Below are 25,525 nucleotides of genomic sequence, written 5' to 3' on the forward strand. Positions count from 1 at the left end.
GGATTACCAGGCTCTGCTGGTGGGAGACATGCCAATTTTAAAACTCTTTTGCTAAGGAGTTTGTGAAATATGCCTGGACTACTCTAAACTTTGATTAAACTACACTGCAAGTACAGAACAAGAGAAGCCTTTACACAGTGCCACTGTAAATCCCCCACAAGTAACAGAGATTAACTTTTCCCTCTTCCCCTAGACCATGTAGCAAGAGTCAATCTGGAACTTTTTACCTCTCTAAAGATTAAAACTCAAAGGCAGAGCTCTGTTTTCCCACCTCTATGCTACTTCAGATCCAGAGTGGATCAGTAACTTCCAGAGTTCTCTTTGGCAGCCGCCCAGTTGTTTGGAGCGATGAGGATTTGGAAAGCAGGTGACACGCTTGTCTCTAAAGACTTCCAGTTACACAGGAGGAGACTGGAAGGATAGAACGGCACCTTCGCCCCAGCCAGCCTCTGGCTTTGGAGTAGGACTAGAAGATGCTATGGAACTTTTCTCTGCTGTGTGCCGCAAGCCAACCACATAGGTCAGCCCAAACATAAAGCTATGGACTTACTACTCAAGTTCTCAGGGCTGGTGTGAAATGCAAAGGAGTGATGTCTTCCAATTAAACAATCCCAAGATAAAACATGGCAGATGTAATTGGACATCACAAATTTCCCATCAACTCCCAGAAGCCCACCTGGGGACTCAGTGATACAAAATAAGCAGGAAAATAAAAATGCCTACAGGTCACGAATATGTCAGCAGTCAACTGGATGCGAAACTGTGGATGGATATTTCTGTTGTCCGTATTTGTTTCCTATCCCACTCTGTCAATATACAGATATGTATGTATGTATATAAAGTAAGTTTTAGGAAAGAAAAATCTTTCAAAGAGAACAGCATGAGACATAAAAGGCCAGGTTGTTCCTCCCCGTATGGAGCCCCTGCTTGTTTCTAATGTCCTGTGGTGCTTCCCTCTTCAATATTCATCTGGGATCAGCGGCAGCATTCAAAAGCAACTGCGTCCAAAAATGTGAAAAGGAGGGGCCGCCGGAGGGGTGCAGAGCGGCTTCGGTAATGCGCAGCACCTGCTGTCGCCAGCAGCCTTCTCGTAGGCCCTGTCAGCTGGACCGCGGGCTCCTCATCACTTGTGATCAGAGAATTGTCACTTGTTATTTGCTATTTGGCTTGTACCCCTGAAAAGTTTATGAGGGTTTATTAGCCTGCTGCGGAATGCGCGCTGTTTATCCTGCAGTAAACGGAATCTTTTGAGCGAGCCACTGGGGATCAAGGGAGGGAGGACAGTCCCGGGGGGCATGGGGTGGCCTCTGTCCAACCTTGCACTGGCCATCCTGGCCTTTCCAAAGGGAGCAGCCAGGTCCCCAAACGTGGCTCAAGGGAAGGACACTGCACCTCCACGCGCTCTTGCTTTGCTTCCCTCTCTGCTTCCTCCTGACAAACACGACGGACTCTTTTTCACACAAGGCTCTGGCTGCTGCTCAGAGCCGGGAGGACGCAGGTCTGGGATGCTCACCTTCTCCACGCTGCTCATGGCCTGGAAGTAGATGTTGTAGCCCTTCCGGGGCGCCAGGGGTGGGTTCCAGAAGCCTTGGTAGGTCCTGTTGTCGCCCACCGTGAAGGGGGCAGGTTCGGGGAGATTCCCGGGGGGCAGCTCGGCGGCAAAGTAATAGGGGGAGCCCCCGCTCACGGAACTCTGGTAGGTGACAGGGACCTGGTAGCACTCCATGGCCCCGGCCTCCCGCTTGGTCCTATGAGGGTGCAGCTCCTCCACGACAATTTGATACGCGCTTTGGGGAGGAAAGGAAAAAGAGCACAGTGTAAACATGCCAATCTGTTCAAAGTTTTTCTTATATATAAAACAAAGGATGGAAAATAAATGTGCCACCTGGGTGTGGCGGCCCAGGGCCAAAATCACAGCCCTTGGGAGGCTGAAGCAAGAGGATCCTAGTAAGTTCAAGGGCAGCCCAGGTGACACAGCACTTGGAACTACATATAACAGGGCTCTGTCTCAAAAACCAAAATAAAATAAAACAAACACGTCATACTCAAAAGCACGTAAACTCAGCCTTAACCTATGTACTCTTGTTCTCAGCAATTTTGCAATAAAAACAGAATTTTCCACGCCTTTTTCAACAGACATTTAATAAAGAACCGAAAAAAGCAAGAAAAACCATAGAACTCTGCGCACTCTCAAGCATTGAGAAAGAAGCCGCTGAAGTAAGGTCCGGGACACCCATCAGTCTGCCTCTGACGCTTACTTGCACAAGTTCAAAGCGGACACTTTCCTGGAGCAGCAATCAGGCCAGGCCCAGCTCCAAGGCCCAACGGAACGCCGGCCTGGGGCACTGCATGGGCACCAGTTGGCAGTCGGCGCAGCCTTGAGGACAGAAAGCGCGGCAGGGCGGACGTGTCCTCACGACCTTGCTGTTTCCCTGCGCTCCGAGTCACGCAGAGTTTAAGTGCAAGGGACCCGCGGCAGTGAGGGCACAGATGGGCCGAAGTCTGTCCTCCAGCTGAAGGAACCGCGTCCCATTCTGGGCGTTGTTAATAATACAGTGTCACAGTTTGTAGAAACAGATGGCCCTCGGCCTGAGAAAGCTGCAACCTGAACCTTCTAAAACCTTTCTTAAACGTCTCAAAACTTTTCTGTGGTGCCTGTACTCCTATGGAGGACAGAACAGAAAAACGGCAATGCAAGTTTAAAATAAAGAGCTCCTGGATCTCTAGTAATTATTTTTGCCAGGTACTGAGACTGGCATAACAAACACATTCTTCCTTTATAGAAAATTCCTTAGTTCAATTTTTCCTTTTTTAATTAGGTAAACTGTATCTAGGAAACTATTAATATATTTTGTATATTATTAGTGCATTCAAAAAGATGCGAAATCCTGAAACAGTTGTGGCAAAACCATAGTGGTAACTTGTGTAAATTCAGTATCACGAAGCCGCACATCGACTCGTGAGATTTTAGCAAATGTTCTCCTTTGATTTCTTCTGCACAGGGTAGGCAGTCGTTATTCAGTGGCTCCCTGGCAGCAGTACAGTGTTTTCTTTAATAGTCTTGCATAAAAAGATTGAGAAAGACAGAATTGAGGGTGTGATAAGCTCAGAATCTTGTAAGCTATTCCAACTTAAATGCCAACTGAGTTAACCTCAGTTTGACTGAAAGAGTTGAAAATTCAAAAATTAAAAAATTTCTCATTAAAATTCCTATTTTTCATTAGAATATCGCTAAGATCCCGGAAGACTGGTACCCATTTCTTTACCTCTTGGAGTAGGACTAAAATCGTGTTAATGCCAAAAATTGCGCTCTGCGCAGGTAAGAAAGGCAGGAGTCTACACTACTGCGAACGAGGTGTGCTGCCTCCCTGGCTACACCTGCCGCGCTGGGTCACAGAGCTGAAGGGATTGCTGCTGATGAGATGCACGCTCTCGGCCATACCTACAGAGCACATGTGCCAACATACAGAGATACGGGAGCATGACCTAGAGAAAGGAGGGTCAGAGTTGACATATGTTACTTTAAGGAAAGCTACCACTATTCTATTGTTAATTTATAATCCATACTTATGTGGTACATTTACCTGTCCTGTGTCCATCCATATAAATGGACCCCTATGAACTTAACTCCAAATCTTGTCTTAATCAACAGTAATGGAAATTATCCATCGTTGTCAATAATTTAAGCTAACCCTTAAAAAAGAAGTTCGTGAACGACTCCATACTTCCAGAATAATGCACAAAATCTACTGAACTTTCAATCTTACCTAGCTCTGCTACACTGACACAGATACCATGTGGCAAATTAGGATACTTCATGTAAGACAGCTTGTGGCTCTCCAGACTTATTAGGAGCAAAGCAAACTGCCAGTGCCAAGAGGAGGGAACAAGAAGAGATGCAATCTGCTCTTTGAGAGAGGACCTGGAGCACGGTTTTGCAGAAGTTAGAATCAGCAGCTTGAACGGAACATTCCGATTTGGAACTATTCCCAATTAAAAGAAAGACAAATTATTTCCATTTTATAAGCTAAGGATGTTTTTATAAGGCCTGTAAATTAAGAAAAGTATTTCCAAATACAATACGAATCACTGAGTAACATGCACTTTAATCTTGTAATACATCTTTTATTTACTAAATGAATATTACGTATTCTGGGATGTGACTGTCAATGCTGACCTGTCAGCTTGATCGAATTAAGAGATCCCTAGCAGAGAGTAAAGCACAATTCTGGGTGTGTCTGGAGGCATGATCTTGAGTACTATACACGGGGCCTGGCCCCTTTCCACTCTGCTACTGTTCACCTGTTGCCTGGCAGCCATGAACTGAGAATCTTTGTGCCACAGGCCCATCTGCCATGATGATTTTGCCTTGGATCCAGCTGACGAGGGACTGAATCCTCTGAAACTGACAGCCAAAGTAAATCTTTCCTCCTTTAAATTGTGGGTATTGTATCCCAGCCATGGGAAAACTATTAATACAAATGATCATAGAAGAAATGAAGTGTATTTTGGTTATTATGGAGAAACCAAGTTAAAGAGAAATCGAGCTGACATTTAAACTTACAGTACTAGTCTGTCCTTCTGCATTTTGGACTATACTGGCATAAATTGAATATTTTTTGTCTACCTCACCCTGAGAGAAAGTTTTGAGAAAATAATTTGTTTAGATGCGAAGCCACTAAAAAGAACTGAATCTACCAATGTATTAGCTTTGATCATAGACTTCCTATCTTTTCTGGGAAAAATAAATGAAGATTATGAATCCACATTAATTTTATTAAAATCACATGAGTAGAATGAGAAGTATACCTTAAAAGAAAGGCTTTGGAAAACTGGTTTCCAAGCTTATTTCCTAAAATGTCCTTTGTGCAGTGGTTCACATAAGACACAAAGCCAGAGGGAAGTGGCCAGATCTTCTTAACCTTCTCCTCCCACTACACAACTTCCTACCTGCCAGTAGAAATGTCTTGATGATACACTCTCAGCTCAGTTCCAACCATGCTTAACTACACAAGTTGGCCCAGTAGCCATCATGGTTTGTTTTTTTTTTCATTCGAGTTTTTTAACACAGTAATGAGCATTTAAGTAAGCGTGTGCAGAACGAATAAATCACTTTTTTCCTCATGTTGTTCATACCTAGATAAGACGTATTCAGAGCATTATTTTCTTTTCACGTGTGAGCACTTCAATCACTTCCAAAATACGGAACAATATTTGAAGGTGAGAATTTTGTCAATGAGCTTTCTTTCTGGGACTTTACATCCACCTATTATCTTATTCATTAACTTTCACTCAAAATTATGCATTGAACACCTCCGTACAGTCCTGCTCACAGTCCTTACATTTGCTTTTTTCTCCTAAAATTCTGAAACTTCCACAGTTGTTAGAAAGCTTTCTGCCCTCTCATATCTGATATAATTTAATACAACAACAACAAACCCCATAGAATTTACTTTCTTTAGAACCCTCTCCACTTAAAAGTGTTTCATTGCCCCAGTAAGCTTTTAAAGTGACTAAGATTTCTAGAGTCATGTTAAAACACCTTTTATGTTGAATTTTTCTCTTCCACTCAGACCAAGCTGAAATCAAGTGTACTTTCTCTTGGTTAACACCACCTTGAAATATCCCTTTCCAGTTTGAAAATCTGGGCACGCATCTCTCCGATGTGCTGCTATCTTTACTTGTAGAAGCTTCTCAGCCTGCTACCTGTTCAGCACACTGGAAAAATGAAAAATATCTTTCCATGTAATGAGACTGCTCAGAATTCTCCAGCGGCATTTTAGTGTCACTCGCTGTACGCAGTCTTTAATCTGCGCCTATAGCACCTATCATTCTGAGCATCTATTCAGATCTCTTCTTCCTGCTCCTGGAGAAGACATGTGCATCATGTACATGGAGACCAACCACAAGCATGGCGACTCCTTAAACAAATGTTTGTGCACAGCAAGAAGTAGCTATAAAAATAACTGAGGTCTCTGTAGGGAGAAATCACATTGAACGTGGCATGGAACTCCAAACTAAGAAGTATAAAGTTCACCCTTAAAAGAACTGTCTTGCCTTCAAGGTTCATTTTGAGAGGAGTTCTCCAACAACATATTCTCACTTTTAAAAATCTGCTTCTATCTTTGTTGCCTTCTTATTTGTCAAGACAAGTTAAGTAAAGAATAGAAAATGAAAAGAAATCAAATTAGAAGTGATCTAACTAACAGCATGAAATGGGCCTGAACCTTTCATTCTTCTGATTGTCTAATTACTGAATGGTACTTAACTCTAGCTAGATCTAAGTCATTATTTGAGCTCCATACTCCAGCAAATATATTCCAAATCCATGATAGTATTTTCCTTCATTCTACCTGTTTCCCACCATTCCTCTTAATTAAAATTTTAATAAAAGCAGCAAGTAAATATATGAAAAAAGGTTCCACATCACTGGTCATTCGAGAGGTGCAGATGAAAACAACACTGAGATTCTACCTCCCCCCACAAACAATGGGCTGCTATCAAGAAATCAATCAATACAAATGTTGGCAGGGTTGTGGGGAGAAAGGAACCCTTCTCCATAGTTGGTGGGAGTGCAGACTGGTGCAACCACTATGGAAATCAATATGGCGATACCTCAAAGAGCTGGGACTAGAAGTTCCATTTGACACAGCCATCCCTCTGCTGGGTATCTTTCCAAAAGAATTAAAAGAGTCATATCACAGTGATATATGCACACCTATGTTTATAGTGGCACAGTTTGTAATAGCTAAAACTTGGAAACAGCCCATTTGCCCATCAGTTGGAAACTGGATAAAGATGTGGTTTTTCTATAAAATGGAATACTACTCAGCCATAAAGAATGAGAAATTAGATTCATTCATACAAAAATGGATACATATTGAGGACATACTCCTAAGTGAAATAAATAAATCACCCTTGTGTAAATACCGAATAGTTTTGCTGGTGTGAAAAACTATAATAGTACATAAGATCCTAATGAGATAACTGACAATGTGAAATAGGAAGAAAAGGGCTAAAGGTATAGGGAAAGTGGGAAGGGTAGGGGAAAGGTAATAAGGGAAAAGAAAAAAAATATGACAAAATGAAAAAATGGAAATAAAGTGTTTGTAAATGAGGAGGGGAGGAGGGGGTGAAGGGAGGGCATGGGCAAGGGGAAAAAATGAGAACCAAGACCTGTCATGTAAAAGTACAAGATCCCAATAATGAATGTAATTGTACTGTATGCCTAAAATGTACCAATAAACTCAATAAAACAAAAACAATTTAAAATATTACTAAAACAAAATTAAAATCAATATGTTGCCATTATGAACCTTTATTCAATATTCAAAATATGATTCCCTTATTTTTAAAAATTTAAAATGGCATTCACTATGGTAGTCAAATTTGATTAAATGCCGGTAGTAATGATTTTTAGGTTTTTCATAAGCCAAATGATGACTTATCAGACGATCTCCCCCCAGTGTTAACACGGCAAGAAAACATTAGGGGTTCTGCTATCCCATTAGTAATCAAACCTTCTGTGGACATATGGTTCAAGGTTGGCTAACCTCCTGGTGGTAGCAAAATAACAAATCATTCAGTGGTATACAGACTTCCTTGCATTTTGTCTAAAATGTCTCCTTAAAGCCTCAGCAGAGACTCATTCCCTCTAGTGCTTTCCCTTCCTACTGTAGCCTTAGAAACACCACAGCTGTTTGTGTTGCCCTAATGCCAACGTTCTGAAGAAGAACAGCAAGGGTTTATCATCCCTTTGAACAATAACTCCGTTCTCTCCTGACTCCCTTTTTCTACATGAGCTAACAGTTACCAAATGAGCAAAGCTCAAACTCCTAGCATTAATTTTAACAAGTTCCTTTTCCCTGTGACCACTCTTCATAATGCCTTTTAACACACCTTTTCTTTTCTTTCCTTTCCTTTCCCTTCCATATTTCCCAGGTCAACCTTCACACGCTTTCCCACTGCGGTTAAGATGGCTCTGTAGCTCTTGCCCGGTGCCTTCATTCTAGCTCTCTCTCCTTCCTCAGACACGTTATCCACTTCAAAGTGGTGCGACCAGCGTGGCCGAAACATTCTCCACAGGGCACAGGCTTTCCGCTTTCCTCCTATCTAGCTTTTCCCTTCCTCCTGGAAGCGATCTCTGCCTGGTTCAGTCCTCAGTGCTCTTTCTTCGAGGGCGGGTGAAGGTTATATCTGTGGTTGGAGGTAGATGAGGGCTAACACAGATGCTATTTCAGTCAAATCCTGAATTCCCTGACACCGCTTATGATGCCATAGGTACACACAGGTGATCACAGGTGATCAGACTTGGCATGGCAAGTCTTGGCATGAGCTTTATTGCTTGTGCTTTATGTGCTTGTCTCATCACCAACACTACTTAATTTTATACTTCGATAAGCATTTTTTCACTTAGTATCTTTTCTTCAATAGATGATGAGTTCATTAAAGACAGTGGCTATCATAGATTTTACTTGATTGCCTATTCATTCACCAAGTATTTATTAAATATCTGTTACAGGCAGTGAATTATCTTAAGTGCTGAGGGTGCAATATAAACACACAAAAGGCTCTGCTCTCATGAAACTTACCTTTCAGTGAAAAGGCATAAATACAGCGAATGAACAAATACAGCCAATAACAACATAATATGTCAAGAAGCGTACGTGTTCGGAAGAAAAGCAAAGCAGGAAATGATGACAGTGAAGAACTGAGGTTTGTATGAAGTTAAGAAACACCTGTATGTTAACAAATTACCCTAGAGTTTTGCTCCTCAAGGATCCAAACGCTTATCACCTCACAGAGTCTGTGTTCAGATATTTGTGAGGGGTCTGGCTTAGGTTGTTTCATGAGATCAGAATGAAGTCGCTGGCTGGAGCTACCTTCACAGGCTGTAGAGCAGACAACAGAAAGGGCAGCTCTCCTACTTCCTGGTACAAACAATTCAACCTACTATGGTGCTGTAAAATAACATACAATGAAAATAACTTCTTTGATTTAACTTGGACCTTAGGATGTGTATGACACAAAATCTTATTCCCATCTTTGTTTAAACTTTAAGGCATTTCTCTTAGGAATTTAAATAAACTTTGGTCAACATATTGATTGGGAAAGTCAGGTAGAAATAAATGATCTCTTGATTAATGGGTTCTCTTAGGAATTTAAATAAACTTTGGTCAACATATTGATTGGGAAAGTCAGGTAGAAATAAATGATCTCTTTAGATTAATGGGATGAAACAGACTATTTTGTAGATGGATAGAATGATTGTTCTCATGTTGAAAGCTGTGGGTATGTGACCCAGTGACTCAAGGGAGGCTAACATACAACATTCAAGCGGGTAGAATTTGTTCTGTGCTTTTGTTATGCCATCACTGGACTTAAAATATCATTGATTTCTTTTCCCTAATATAAAAAAATGGTGGCTTTTACACCTTTCAGGACTATATCCCATATAAAGGCTTAAATTCAAAATTAGACTTTAGACATACAATAAAACAATTCTACAATGGGTAGCTTCTTGCCAACTTAAAATAGGTAGAGTTTGTATTTGGAAAATCCTGAAATACATGGGTTCATTTCTATGCCTTGCCATAAACAGAGCAGGAACACAGAGGAGCTATTCTGCAGTTTTATAGTAAGATGCTGCTTGTAAAAAATATACAGACACTATGTGTTCTACCAAATTGATTTTGAATGTGAGAATATTAACTCACAATCTTAAACCATCTTAAATCACAGAAGGACTGGCAAGTGACATCAGTTGTAGCAATGACCTTCAGAAGGTGGCAAGGAGATTCCAAGTCATAGCACTGCAGCTGCTACGTAGGAGCTCCATGGTGCCGGCTGCACAGGCGACAACAGGGCCACGCTGGCGGTGTGCCTGGCTCCCACATATTCAGGATGGGTTTCAGTGGGGTGTTTATTTCTGCTGTAGTGACGATCACTCAGAGACGCCCCTTGTTGAAAATACTGGTAAGGTGCTATATAAAGTAACTCTTCATTCCACAGAGAAAAGATGTCCTTCGATTTAGCATTTCAATAATAAAAAATATTTGTTATTATTCATGGGCCCCTCCAAAACAATATTTCAACTTCTTACATGAGTTTATTCCTTTCTGCTCCCTCTTCTAAAATGAAAGTTACTATCATCTCTCTCTCTCTTGAGTTGTCCACTCCATCCCTCTTCCTACCAAGTTGAACACATCCTATCTAAGATTGTGTGAGAGGCACAGAATTGCCCAGATTTCCATTGCTGCTGTCTTCCGTGTGGCCCCTTGACAGCTCTCACCAGGGCCAGTTCACTCCCACCAGTGTTAACCTCAGTCCATTCTCCATGTTACTATCAGGGCCGTCTCTCTCTATTTTTATTTCTTTTTAATTTTTATTTTATTTTTTTTGCTACCAGCGATCAAATTCGGAACCCAGGACCTTGTGAGGCAGGCGGCAGCACCCCTTGAGCTAAATCCCAGGCTCAGGGCCATCTTTCTAAATGTAAGACTGATGAGGGTCACTGTTGCTCACCATTCTGCAGCATCTTCAGTTTTCACGCTGGCACTAAACAGCCTCTCCTTCTCTTTTCTCCCCTCTCCAGCCTTATTTGTTGTCATTTCTTCTACAAATACGTGACTCTCAAAGATCTGAACTACTTGTGGTTCTTGAATGCACCCTGCCATTTGACATGTCCCATCATTTGCTTGTGATCACTTGGAGGGCCCCGTTCCTCCTTTTGTCAGAAATCTTCCCACTCTGGCCAATGGCCCTTTGACAAACTCACTTTGCTCCTTCACAACCCAGAGGCATGAATGCACGTATCTATCTATATTTAATCGGTGATCACTGCACATCACTATCAGTCACTGATTTACAAACCTACCACTCCCCCTCATGAGCACAGACTAAATCACTGTAGGTGAAATTCTCCTCCAAGTATCTACCGTAGGCCAGCATCAAAACTATAAATTTATGGAAACCGTTACTAATTTTAGCCTTCCTAAGAAAACTGCTACTGACCTAAATGTACAAATTCTTTTATAACAAGGGTTTCCCAGTTGCCACGACAGATGTTGGGTTTAGAGTTTGCTTGACATCAGAAAGATGAGGGAGAAAGAATATATATTTCCACAAAGTTGGGGTGAACGGATGGTGAACCACAACTACTGTACAGTAGTCCTCTAAAGCAGGGAAGGTTGGACTCACTGCAAGCCAACTGCTGTGTGGATGTTTTCCTGACAAGTAAATAGACCTGTTTGTTGTTGTTCTGAGGCCACAAACATTGCACAAACATTCCAGAGAGGAGACTGTGATAGGCTGATTTATGGTAAAATTGATCAGAAAGGCAAATAGTTTCAAAGACAGCTAAATGGCCTGAAGGGATCAAATCAGAGTTGTGAGAAGAACGCAAAACCAGTGCTGTGAAAATTGATTACCTCAAACCGGGTCCTCACTTCAAAAACAATGGGAGTACTAAACCAGATGTCTTCCTTATAAAGCTTTCCTTATTGGCAGGGAGATTAGAGGGAGGAAAGTGTGCAGAGAAAACAAGGTCTCACCCTCACTGCAGAATTCAGAAGAGCAGAGAAGCAGGGCTCCTTTGAGGGGAAATTAGCTAACTAGACCACTGGGGTTCCATTCAACTGGCCTCACCTGTAGGGAAACTGGGGCAATCATTTCCAAAAATTAAAACAAGCCACAAACCAAACAGTACCAACAAAACTCCCACTAAAAATAGACTTGGTGGAATTAGATTATTAGAAACCATATTTTTCAGATTTCCCCCTGATACTAGCATTTATTTAAAAAAAAAAACCTGTTATTTGTTTACGTCATCCATAGTTATTTTTGGGGTAGTATTTTTAAGATTTTAACTTATTTTTTGAGCATGAATCTTCTACAGTGTAAAGCTTTGAGTTCTCAGCTAGTCACTTAATTCCAGAAAAAGTAAGAAGTCCAAACAACAAATACAAAGATATGTATTTCTGTGTCAGAGAAAAAGGATATATGATTATTAAAGATTCACTAGTTCAGATGATCTGGATTCTTGGTAATGAGAAACTATGCAATAAATAAAGGCGAACAAAGTGGGAGAAAGACATTTGATGTAAAAATGTGTTATGGATAACACACTAAGTTCACGAGCAGCAGCAAGGAGCTGAGGGTTTACAAGGCTGAAGTGTCTCCTAGGAGCCTATGACAAATACAGGAAGAGGCTTTGAGATCTGTTGTGTTCATTTTATCTTTCACTTATACTGCCCAGCACAGTGACCAGCACTGCACGGAGGATCACAATTTATGGATGAAACTGCTTAAATGAATACAGAGTCAATACGAGTTGCACTGCATAATACAGTGATATGGTAACAATACATTGTGTTTGCAGTTTACACACGGTAAAGCTGAATTCGTTCAAATAACCCCTGAATGATAAATGCGAGAAGCTGGCGAGGTCACTGAAATAGTAGAAGCAAAGCTAACCACCTACAAAGTGTATTTTATCACAGGGAGTAACATGTGAAAGACCCTAATTGCTTGTCAATAGCGAGAGAGGTTGAGTGCAGGCATTTTCTCTCTGTGCTCTGTATCAGCAAAAGATTCACCTGCTGATCACTGATTCATGAACAGCACTATGTCCCTACTTTGAATTTTCAAATAGCTAGAGCTTCCTAAGTGTTTGTGTTCCAAGCACACTCAGCCCCTTCTCCTGTTCTGCAGGGTGGTGGTGTTCCCGGTTGTTACCCAGACAGGAATCAAGAGTTCCTTCATGACTGATGTTCTTTTATTAACATAGTTTTTAATTAAGAAAAGCATTTGTATTCTTCCAATGACTTAAGGATAATTTGAATGGTAAATTCAAATAAGCTCAAATGTAGTCATTTTATATGTAATGAAAAGAAAAATATATAAGAAAAATATGTATAGAACTTGAGGTGACTCAGTTATGAAATACCTGCCGTGATTTATATGCCTGGATTAGCATCTCGTCTGAAGTCTAATAATAAAATGCACACAAAAGTCTACCACTTGCAACTGAAATTTGCTTAAGTTTTCAACATTCATTTAATAACAAACGTGTAAATGTTTGTTAAAGTGGCTGGAATAATTTGAACTCATCACTAAAAACAACATGGCTCACGATTTTCTGGAAGATGAGAGCCATTAGGTTATGTTATGGTTCGGGTCTGGATGTCCCCACAAAGCCTCCTGTGGTCCAAGGCTGGATCTAGACTGTGCGAAGCTGGAATTGATTCATGATGCAATGCTAGGCACCAGGCCTGAGGGTGTGCGTGCTGGCCACCCTAAGTAGTCTACACAAGATAAAAAGGCAGGGAGAAGCTGTTAAAACCCCCTTGTGGTCTTTGCTGCCTTGTTTGTGCCATGTTGTTTCTCCTCTGTGAGGTCTGTTTCTCATCCCAGCCTTGGAGCCAGCTGATCATGGACCGAAACCTCTACAAACTGTGAGCCAAAGAAACCCCTTCCCTCTAACTTAGAATGTTCAGTATTTTGTCTCAGCAATGAGAGAAAAGTAACTAGCATAGGTAAGATGAGAGATTTTAATACTGGAAAGATAAAGGAAACGGCATGTTGAACATTAATATTTATCATGGAATTTCTGATAAGGAACAGTTCAGGAATTAAAAGGTCACATAAGCTTTGTTGGTTATAACTATTCTGCTTTTATTTCCTCAAAGCTTCCTACTTTTCAATCATGCATAAGAAATTATTCATAACTGATTTACTGCAGTGGACAGGAGTTTATTTCCTCATCTTATTTCTGAGAAATATCTTCAAAGGTTTTGTTCCATAACTACCAACTGAAGAAGTGAAATGAAATGGGAATAAAAGAAAAAAAAAAAGTAATGCTCTTAAATCAAACAGCACAGAGCTGAAGGGTGAAGTTCATGAATACCTCAAAAATCCCTGTGGAATTTTGCTCCATACTACAGGATCATCTATGGGCTTTGTCCCCAGGATAAATGAGCAAACCAAATCAAAAGAAAATAAAACAGAAGAGAAACCTTCTTGCCATTAATTGTCAAATGAATGTCTCTTAGAAATGAACCATTTTATTTGCTGCTAAGCAACCAATATTTCTCCCGCAGGCTGCTGTTTCCTTAACCCTCCTCCCACTTACCTGATGGGTGCGCCTTTGGCTTGCGCTGGTCTCAGCAGCACGGTTATTGTCGTTGCGGTTTCATTAAGAGATGCATCAACTCCTTCATAGTCAGGTAAAGTTGGGGCTGATTAGTGACCAATGAAACGACATAAAAGGTTCCATTACTTACAGTCAGACATCATGAGTCAGTATGAGTAACTGCTCCCGATTTAAGGCAAAATCAATTTAATTCCCCATTATCTACCGTGTGTCTTATTTTACAGCACAACACTAACCACTACACCCTAAACTGAGGAATCTAAAGCACAGGAAGTCATAAAGGTAAAACTGTTGTGGAAAAATAAATAACCTGGTGATGTGTGGTACATACCCTGCTTCTGCTTTTAATATTCTGAGACCTTTAAATCGACAGTGAAAGGGTAGGAAGGAAATGGTGACAGCAGACTCGGGAATGGTGTTTGTGGGGTAACACGCAGAGCTACAAATCCACACGTGCATGGTAATAGCTGAGGTTGAGGCTGCTTAGTGAGGTGGGACCAAGTATGCTTAGGACAGATCTCTGGATCCTTTCCATTACTGTGATTGTCATGGAAACATATCAAGCAAGTATAATGAATGGGAATAGGAATGCTGGTTCTTATTTACCAAGAAATAATCTATTAGTTGTCACAAGCTTGCAAAGAAGGATGTATGTACTGGATAATGTTTAGCTCAGGGCGGAAGACCCCTAATCGTGACGTGTATGAAGGAATCAACCTCAAATGACTTTTGATCAGTTCTATGTAGAAGAGCTTTAACTAGTAAATAACTAGTGACATGTACAGCTAGGGAAATATGTGCATTATCAGAAAAACAATTACTGAGAGTAAATGACAGCTAATAAAGTTTGTGAAGAATTTCGCTCATTCATTCACTAAACATTTACTGAACACACAGAATGTACAGTTTTATGCCAAGTGCTATAAATATAAACACAAAGCTTGGTCTCTGACTCTACAGAATGAAAGTTAGGAATTAATGTTTTATGCAATGTGGGAGTCTAATAAACAAAAGCATTACAGCAAACTGTTAGGTGGTCAAAGAGAGATGCAGTTAATTTGCCAAACCAGTGGCTCTCATGCTCATAATTTCTGAAGAACCTTCTTAAATTCCAGATTACTGCCCTGCCCTGCAGTTGCTGGTTCAAGAACTCTGGAGAGGGACTAGAAAATGTGCTTTATTGGAAAGTTCCCACGTGATTCTGCTGCTGGTTTGGGGACCACATTTATTGAACTCGTGTTGGAGACGAATCTTAAAACCAAGAGTAAAGGTTTAGTAAGAAGAGATTCCATGGACTAGGACTGCAGCGAGAGGAAAGAGAAAGTTCAAAGACACCAGCACCGGAAGGCATGGTGACTTTCAACAGCGAGGAGCAGTTTTCTTGGATTTTGGGGTCATGGGAGAAGAGGATGGGAGGAGCCCAGGAGAGGACCACAGGTTCTCACATGTGAGCGGGCTCTGTCTTACTGGATACTGTGTACTAGATTTTGACAATATTTAAGAATGGAATATATGCTGTATAAAGTTTAATAGAAAAACATTTCAAAGAAAAGTAATTCCAAAGTCAACGATACCACATAGAATGATACTTTAACATCTTTAAAAAAAAAAAGGTCTGAATGGAACAAAAAACAAACCCAAGAATAGTGGCATAAGAAAAGAGATAAATTATTGAGGGTTATATATGAGGTAGAATCAACAACAACTATTAGAATACATGGACTATTTATACATGTGAATGCACAAATCTATATATATAATATATATATTATACATATGTATATATCAATGCACATGTGTAACACTCTGCCATTACAAATATATATATTAATACACATGTAACACTCTACCATTACAAATATATATACATATATATATATGTATATATATATTAATGCACATGTGTAACACTTTGCCATTACAAATATATATATATATGTATATGTCAATGCACATGTGTAACACTCTGCCATTACAAATATAAATATACATATATATATAAATACATATGTATATATTAATGCACACGTGTAACACTCTGCCATTACAAATATATATATATGTATATGTCAATGCACATGTGTAACACTCTGCCATTACAAATATATATATTAATACACATGTAACACTCTGCCATTACAAATATATATACATACATATATATATGTATATATATATTAATGCACATGTGTAACACTTTGCCATTACAAATATATATATATATGTATATGTCAATGCACATGTGTAACACTCTGCCATTACAAATATATATATTAATACACATGTAACACTCTGCCATTACAAATATATATACATACATATATATATGTATATATATATTAATGCACATGTGTAACACTTTGCCATTACAAATATATATATATATGTATATGTCAATGCACATGTGTAACACTCTGCCATTACAAATATAAATATACATATATATATAAATACATATGCATATATTAATGCACACGTGTAACACTCTGCCATTACAAATATATATATATGTATATGTCAATGCACATGTGTAACACTCTGCCATTACAAATATAAATATACATATATATATAAATACATATGTATATATTAATGCACGTGTGTAACACTCTGCCATTACAAATATATATATATGTATATGTCAATGCACATGTGTAACACTCTGCCATTACAAATCCAATAACTTCATTTCAGTTTCATTTTAACTGCTTTAAAAATGTTGAGGAAGGGCCAGGGATTTGGCTTAGTCGTTCCGCCACCTGCCTCGCAAACACAAGGATCCAGGTTCCATCCCCAGTACAAAAAAAAAAAAACCATTACAAATATATATATATGTATATGTCAATGCACATGTGTAACACTCTGCCATTACAAATCCAATAACTTCATTTCAGTTTCATTTTAACTGCTTTAAAAATGTTGAGGAAGGGCCAGGGATTTGGCTTAGTCGTTCCGCCACCTGCCTCGCAAACACAAGGATCCAGGTTCCATCCCCAGTACAAAAAAAAAAAAAAAATTTTGACAAAAAAAATTCTGTTCAAAATGCTGGGGAGTATAATTACTAGATTCAAAGAATAAATAAGAGCAAATTATTTTAAAATTTCAAGTGATATAAACACATTAACCATAAATATTATTGGCCTTGCTGTGGTTACCAGTTTTTCCCAAAATATATAGTGATAGGAACTAAGATTTTAAAGTATAAGAAAAATATTCAAATCAATATGCAGCCTTTAGGAATGTGCACTTGTCTAATGTGCACTTGTCTAATGTGCTCAGTTTTATAAGCTTATATAAACTTTGAGCTATCTCTGTGGAAAGATCTTACTCAATTATAACCCAACTTCTAATTCTAGAGGGCAAGAAACATTTCTCCTCAGTACAGTGTAACATCAGAAAGTCTCATTTTCTAATAAAGTGATTCGCTGGATACTTTAAATTGGTGATTTAAAATTCTCTCATCAGAAAATAAAATGGAAATTTTGATACACTGTTATTTTCTAAGGCAATGGATGCTATTTTAAAAGGCTCACTTTATTGGAATATTAAGATAAATCAAATGTTATGCAACGGAATATACTGGAATAGGCAATTTTATTTCTGATACAAATTGTTAAAATTTATATTTTATTTAGCACATTTTCAAATAAAATTTTAGACTGAGAGCCATTTAGAGTGTGCATCTTCCTTTTGATATAAATAATACTGATTCAGAACAATGTTAGAAATTTTAATCTTTTGATATATCACTGACATAGGTACATATAGCTGCAGTGAAAAGGAACATAAATGATCTAAAAGGATTCACAAAGGTAAAATCAGCATGTTCATGTATCACATAGCTCACCTTTAAAACATTTATTTTTAAAATTAAACTCTTTGGGTACATCTACAATACAAATTTATTTTAGTACTCTTAAATGAATAAGAAAAAACATTACATAAACTGGATTTGATTTAGGGCATATTAAAACGCTACTTCCTAGCAAGAATTTAATCAGGTTTAACCGACAATCTGACTGAAGGAAAATAACATTTGTAAATAAACTAGTCAAATGCAAGCTATAAAATTGTGAACATAATTGAACGTGAAATTTAATTATATTTGTTTATCAACTTAAGTTCTCCTGTATGTTCCCATTCTGGAATTTATATGCATTTATGTGAGGCTTTTAATTGAGAAATGAAAGCTTGTATTTGTGTACAATTGCAAGAATGTTCGGAAATTAGGACCAAAACAAGGTATATGTTACTCTCATGCCAGAGCAAAGTACTGATCTTTTGGTAAAATCCTTTCAGAGCAGAGATCGGGTTCCACAGTAATCACCAACTCCTTAAAAATATAATGATGCCGATCATCCTTCAGGATGAACTCTGAAGGATTTTTCATTTTATATTGTAATTTTTACAAAGAGCACTGTCAATTCAAGGCGATGCTCTGCGAAGTGTCTGTGTTTGGACCTATAATTAATAACGTATTCGAATGATTTTTCCAAGTGTTCTCAATCCAGTAAGCAGGACCAGTGGCACAAGGAGCTGATAGACGCTCGCATACCTGAGATGTTGGTGGTCACGTTGATGGCCGTGGCTGGCCCAAAGCCCTTGACCGTGCTGGCTCTGATGAAAAACTGGTAGGTGGTCCCCGGGTGGAGATGCATGAAGACGTGGTGCGTGCTATTCCACAGGTTAGATACCGTCTGGGGAGGGCCGGCCACCGGCACCGCGGGGTCGAAGGATCTTATACTGCTATAGCTGACCTGTTTGAAGAAATATGCGAAGTATGCACAACAGGTTCCACTCCATTAGAAATAAACTCTTTTTAAAGAAATTAGTATGAAGAGGCAGCCTTGCGGAGTCTATCATACTATTTTCACTCCTTTTTCTTAGTTTGATATGATTATTTCTGTCCCTCTGCATTTCGATCTCTCCATCATCTATCATCTACCTCTGTCATCTTTCCATCTGCAGATACAAATATACTTGTATCTGAACTAAAAAGAATGTGCGTTTTCTTCCATCAAAAGCAATAAAATTAAAACACTAAATAAGTATGCATATATACCGAATTGTATGTTTCTATGTTTTAACATGTGAAATGAACCAAAGGTTTGACAAATGTTTATTTACATCGTTCAGTACTCTGCCCAGAAACATAGTTACGTTCCGGTATCCTGCCCGGTAGAAAACACAGGTCTGAAAAATAAAACGAAAAGAGAGAACCAAGAGAGAAAGTGGGGTGCCAGGCTGGCCAGTGCCGGTACAACTGACCGAGGCGCTGGTCAGGCCCAGGCACTGGTTTTTATTGGCAGTCGATAGGTAAAGATGAGGTACATGTGGTGTCTATGGGAATTAATACAGACAGCTCATAAAGGAGAAGACCAAGCATTCTCGAGTTAGGAACAGAACAGACACAATATGTGGTTGTAATTGGAACACTGTCCTTCTAGTGTGAAGGTTTTAGCTGTGGGAGTGGAATTTGGTTGCGAGTCACTCTGACCTCAGCGCGTAGGCTTCAGCCAGACTCGCTTCTATACATAAGCCAGTTGTGGGGTTAGCTTTTCACAGAGTTATGCTTTGGGCATACTCAGTATGATGGCCCTCTGCACAAGAGACAGCAAATTCCATGAAAGTAATATTCAAATATGCAAACACAGTCACAGTATGTAAGACTGTACTAGTGAGTCTCGGTCTCATGATTCATATTGTGGCCACCAGAACTTTGAAAATCTATGCCAACTCAGCATGGACTATGCAGGAACAAAGCCACACATCTGTACAATTAAAATCATCCTTCCATTTCTTTCTTTATATTTAGAAATAATTTATATTTAAACTTGCAATGAAGTTTTAAACAATGTTTATATTCTATTTTGCCACTTTGGGATTAATTCCTCGGAAACAATCGACAATGGTCCCTCTTAAAATACACTGTGTCGAGAATCTAATAATTTCATAAAGAGAAAAATGAGGATTGTTTTGTGATGGTTCATTATGACCATTACTAAGCCAGTTTGACAGCAAATGTTAAATACTATAATGGTATCTCTCATTTGAATGAGGCCAGAGACAAAGAAAATGATAAAGGGTAGACAGAAAGGGATAAGGGGACAGATCTTATCCCCCAGGGAAATGGTACAGTGGAACAAGGGGAAGGGGTATAGTGGAGGGGCAGGGGAAAAAAGAACAATGAAGATCTGTCCTGTACAGGAACCCAATAGCCCCAACTAATGCAAGCACGGCACGGTAGTGTAACATGAGCTAGGAGAAGTAAGATGAACAAGAATGAAAAAGGGGATGGGGCCCCGAGGAGGAGAGGGTAGGGGAAAGGAAGGGGATTAACAAAGAAAAGAAACGAACTGCGCTATGTACATCAATCAGCACTCCCAAGACTGTAAACTGCACGAATTGCAGATGTGTACGAATAAAAAGTAAAGTTTAAAAAAATTAAACAAAAATCATTGGAACGTTCTAGATATACAGTAACTGTTTCGATTCTCAAGTGTGGGATAAAAAATTTATAAATTAAAACCAAGGAGGATAATAATGACTTTACTCCCGCAGCCCTCACCGACTCCTTCTCTTTTGATTCCCTCTAATTTTTCCTTTTTGTCCTCCCTCTTTTTCCTTCCATCCACATTGCAATTAACTTCCATGTTCACCCGTACCTCATACTGAGTGATGATTCCGTTGGGATCCAGTGGTTCTTTCCAGTTCAAGAAGATCTTGTTCTCAAAGGACGTTCCTTGCAGAGATTTGACTGGGACAGGGCCAGGCACTACAAAGGCACATATTGGGGTTGTAAGAAGGCTTGTATCAGATAGGAAAAGTAAACTGATGAGACTAGGTAATAACAATACCTACGACTCAAAACACCAGAAGAAAAAGTCCTTACACAGAAGACTCTGACATAAGGGAATCTAGTCAGTCTATCACTTCCTGCAGCAGAAAATATAGAAAGAGTGATTTCTATTCAAAACAATATTCTATCACCTTAGAGAGTTCTATAAATTATGCAGTATAGTTTTCTCTGTTGCATACATCTCATCACATGAAGATCTTATTGTAATTTGTTTTCAAGAACTTGAATCTCCCTGAAAGATTTTTTTGAAGATTATGATAATCCCCTAACGAATGAGTCTCCATAATCAGAGTTCATAAAAATAATGAATTAGAATAACTAACACTCCTTGAGCTCCAAAGCTAAATCACACAGCCCTGAACTAAAATTCTCATTAATCATCCCGACTTTCATAGCTATATATATTAAATTTTCAATAATTAAAAAACACAGCACTATTATCATTTAAAAAGTTGTTAATGACAATTAGTAGGTTCTAAGTTCATTATTTCAGTCTTAAACGGAACCATGGAACTTGTCTAAGACTCAATGGTCTTTGTTTTGCTTGGAGTGCTGGGGAGAACCCAAAGTCCGTCCATGCTAGGCCACTGCTCTACTGCTACACCCCACCCTGGCCCCTTCACACTGCGGACTGCTGAAACATCCACAGGTGACCACATCCGGGTCCTTAATTTCAAATGTCCTTTAGCTGGTGAAACATGGGGCAGTGCCAAGGGCTATGGTCAGCTCCTTTTGGCAAAATGAAGGACACTTTTATATATTTCATTTAAATAACTACCTGCTATTTATAGCACAAACATTGATATGCTAATTCTGATCATGTTTTAAAACATACACTGCCCGGTGTACTTGGCTTTAATACTTACTTCCTTTGGAAAATATCAACCCAAAACAGTGGCAGGTATAGTTTCTCGTTAATATTGCCCCTTAATCTAATGTTTCAGTGAACTTCACACATGATGTTACCTAGAAATGTCATTTCAAAGGATAGGGCAATTTTGTAAAGGAAATAAATTAAAATAAATTAAAAATCACTAGATCAAAGGAAATGCTTGCTTTATGACTAGCAGCATCAAGAAATTCAGAGTGCTATGCCTCAATAGTAAGATGGATTTCACTCTCCAAGGAGACTAAGAATCCTGTTAGGACCTCTGAGGCGGGCATCGTAATTTGGCCTGTCAATCATAAACTCCCAAAGGACAGAAACCCACAGCAAACACAAAAGATGCCACCACTACACTGTTGAAGATAATGTTCTTGCTTATGTCAGCTGAACGCATCCATGTACCCCTGCTCCCTGGCCTCAGCTTACCTATTTGGCCTATCAGGGCAGAGGGGCTGGGACATTGATTTACTTTCCAAGGGAACAGCTGTTGCTTTCATTCTTCTCAAAGGACACAGCTTATCTTTGTAATTAAATAAAAAGTATTTCATGTTTCTTATTTATCGCTCATAGAGAGAGGCAGGCAGAGGCCACACCCTGGAATCCCGAGTAAATGTTTATTTGTTGAAGTGTGTAGCTACCTGTGCTCACCATTAGGCCTATAAATGTACTATGAAATGACACTAACATACGTGTACTTGTTCCTGACTGGAGATGGCTTAAAACTCTTGCATGATTCCTCACTGCATAAGGAGGGATAGATTGAAAAGTAGCTTCCCTAGAATTTCTATGCCCTTCCCACAGGTGTTCAACTTTGTCAACCGAATTCACTTCAAAGAGCTGCCAGTCCCATTTCTAAGGGGGGGAATGTGTGGGGAATTACGGACACAGAGGAGCCATGCCATTGATCTTTCCTTGGTGTGGTGCAATGGGTGGAATAAAAACTATATTTCAGTGAACTGTAGCTCACCCATAAATAGGTGTGGATGAGGGGTAGACATAGGCCAAGTACATTCCTTAATGGTCTACACTAAAGGGAGACGTCATTTGTCTACACAGAGGTGATATCTTGGTCTACTTATGATTTGTGTGAATACAGCACGAAGTTACTGAGCTCTGAGCTCTCTCCTGGCAGTCTGCAGAGGGCAGGGAACGTCAGTTCACATTTCCATATCAACAACTTTTAACAGGGACAGAATGCTGACTTGTGTTCCCCTGCTCGTGATTTATAGGAGAGCTGTTTCAGCTAATTTTTTTTTTTTGAGTATAAGAAAGTCATCTAAAATATAACTCTCAAAATGGAAAAGAAAGGACAGAAAGAAATGTAGGGAGGTTGAGATTATATTAAATAAGGACCACAGTCTTTAAAATGTAATAAATGTACATTTAAAAATAGCTTTGCATTCTCAAAAAATGTTCCCAAACTAGGCTTTTCTGCTGAACTAACTTCATGATATTGATTTTCATGAATGCTAGAGTAAAAAATGACAACAAAAACTTATATAACAAATTCTTCCCATGCATTAAAAATGTGTGCAATAAATTAAATACAAATTCTACCTAAGGGTTCTGGAAAGAAATCGTTCTAGCTTTGCTGTCATGATTTATGGATGTCCCCAGAATTCTTTTCATATAATTACATCCTTTTATTAGGTGGCTGATAATTTATTCCTTTGCTATGTATGTAAGGCAGTAATAATTTAGTAAGATTGATGTAATCAGATCATCATAATCATCGATCTTTGCAATAATGGTTATGATTTAGATATTCTTTCCCCTTCGGAAACATTAAGATACATCAAGTATTCTGCCTTGAAACCGAAGTGTGTATGGACATTAGAAGACTGAGTTACTTAGAAATATTTCAAACACATTTATACATCAATCTTTAAATACTATACATTAAAAAAAAAAGCTACTCACAGTAGGAGGGATTAGTTTGTGGCCCTGCTGTGAAATGATAGTAATGCAACTTCATATCATTAATACCAGGAAAAATTCTTCAAACCAGAAGTTAAAAATAAAATTCTGCCTGAAAAAAATATTTAAATTCAAACCTATAGCTCATTTTATTTTACTTGTACAAAGCTATTTCTGGCTAAAATGCATATGGTAGCCAAGAATTGATTCGATTTATGGTAAAATTCCATAGAGATTAGTTTTCTATTAGTACAGTCATCTGTTTACCCCAAAATGCGGTTAAAAGATTTAATGCAACATGAAAAAGATGATAAAAAGATAATTGCATTCTTCTGTTTGTAGCAAAGTTAACTAACAAAGCATATCAAGGACTACTATCAAGATAAATTGTATTGTTAAAAGGTGATTGGGTAAGAAAAGCACAAAACTCATAGCTGAGTCTAACGCCACTGATTAAGAAATCATGTTTTGAAATTTTAAGAGCAGGCAATAAAATATGAGTACACTCATTACCAACAGCATGGGTTACAAAATGCTTAGTGTAGTGGAGTCACTGGCACACTTATCCTATGCTACAAGAAGAGCCAGAGATACTTCAGAGCATTTGCATCTATGCTTATATCCCTACTTCTATGGTCCATCTAGGAATTAATTACCTGTAATCATGTTTTCAGCATAAACAACTGCTGACTTGTGAGTTTCTATGAGCAGTGGGGGTGGCGGTATACGTTTACATGTATGTACTAGGACCACGTTTGTATGTCAGTATGGCTGCTACATTAATTAGGAAGAGTTGAAACACACTAAGAGAGATGGTCATGTTTCACTTCCTCAAATATAAATAAAAAATGTAGTAATCATTGGTAAGTCTTATGTTCAGTCTCTGAAATTTTTAGTAACATGAGAATGATACCACACATAGTTGTAAGACTACGTTAAGTGTTTCCTTCAAAGTCTGAGCTAAATGAAGTTAAAAAGCTCTCACTTCTCTTCATTATAAGAAAGCAGCAGAAGAAACCCGAGTCACTGTTACGTTTTGACCCAGGATAAATGGAAAGAATGTGGGACATTTCTGGAAATTATGGCATTTGAACGTCTTTCATAACTATCTCACACTCGGTAGGCATCAAAAGACGTATCTGGGCCTGATGTTCAGAACCTCAGGGTTACTGGGACGGAAACCTAGACAGCACGCGACTTAACCTCCATTTAAGGTGAGCAAGAGAGCCACACAGGTGAAAGGGTTTGCTGTGGCTGCGGAGCAGGTGCAGCCCGAACGCCACACTCAGGACCCCTCGCTCCCTTTAGCTTCGCCTCAGCTCGCTCTATAGCAGTCTCTTCCCATATGCCTTCATCTATAAAAGAAAAAAATGGTCCTCCTCTGTCGGGGGTGGTCGTCCTCCTCCACCAAGCACGCAGCTTCGGGAGGGACGCACGTGGAGTGGGGAGGGAGGAAGGGGACACCCGCCTAGCCAGCCAGATCAGCCCAGTCAACCCTGGCGATCAATGGGGTGACAGATGTTTCAGCCAGATTGCCCTCAATGTAACTGTACTGTATACCTAAAATGTACCAATAAACTCAATGAGAAAAAAAAATGAATGTATTATACCACAAAAGCACATTATTGTTATTATTAGAATATTACCATTTAGAGATTTTTGTATGCATTTTTGTTGAGTCAGGAAATAGATTCACACTCACATTCATGAT

The 25,525-nt window shown here is 39.1% G+C and overlaps 1 protein-coding gene across 4 annotated transcripts in view; it reads right to left on the reverse strand.

Moving 5' to 3' along the window:
• Nucleotides 1–25,525, reverse strand: part of Ptprk (protein tyrosine phosphatase receptor type K) — a 482,919-nt gene that overhangs the window by 96,891 nt on the left and 360,503 nt on the right. For all 4 annotated transcript variants that reach the window (XM_019207690.1, XM_019207689.1, XM_019207688.1 and 1 more), the window contains exons 9-12: nt 20,818–20,927; nt 18,708–18,909; nt 14,132–14,237; nt 1,514–1,787 (exon numbers count right to left, since the gene is read on the reverse strand). In XM_019207690.1, the coding sequence (XP_019063235.1) occupies nt 1,514–1,787; nt 14,132–14,237; nt 18,708–18,909; nt 20,818–20,927 (692 nt within the window). The remainder of the gene's footprint in view (nt 1–1,513; nt 1,788–14,131; nt 14,238–18,707; nt 18,910–20,817; nt 20,928–25,525) is intronic.

This window comes from Fukomys damarensis, unplaced genomic scaffold, assembly GCF_012274545.1.
Source record: "Fukomys damarensis isolate Sample0158 unplaced genomic scaffold, DMR_v1.0_HiC HiC_scaffold_14, whole genome shotgun sequence".
In the NCBI taxonomy this organism is placed as follows: Eukaryota; Metazoa; Chordata; class Mammalia; order Rodentia; family Bathyergidae; genus Fukomys; species Fukomys damarensis.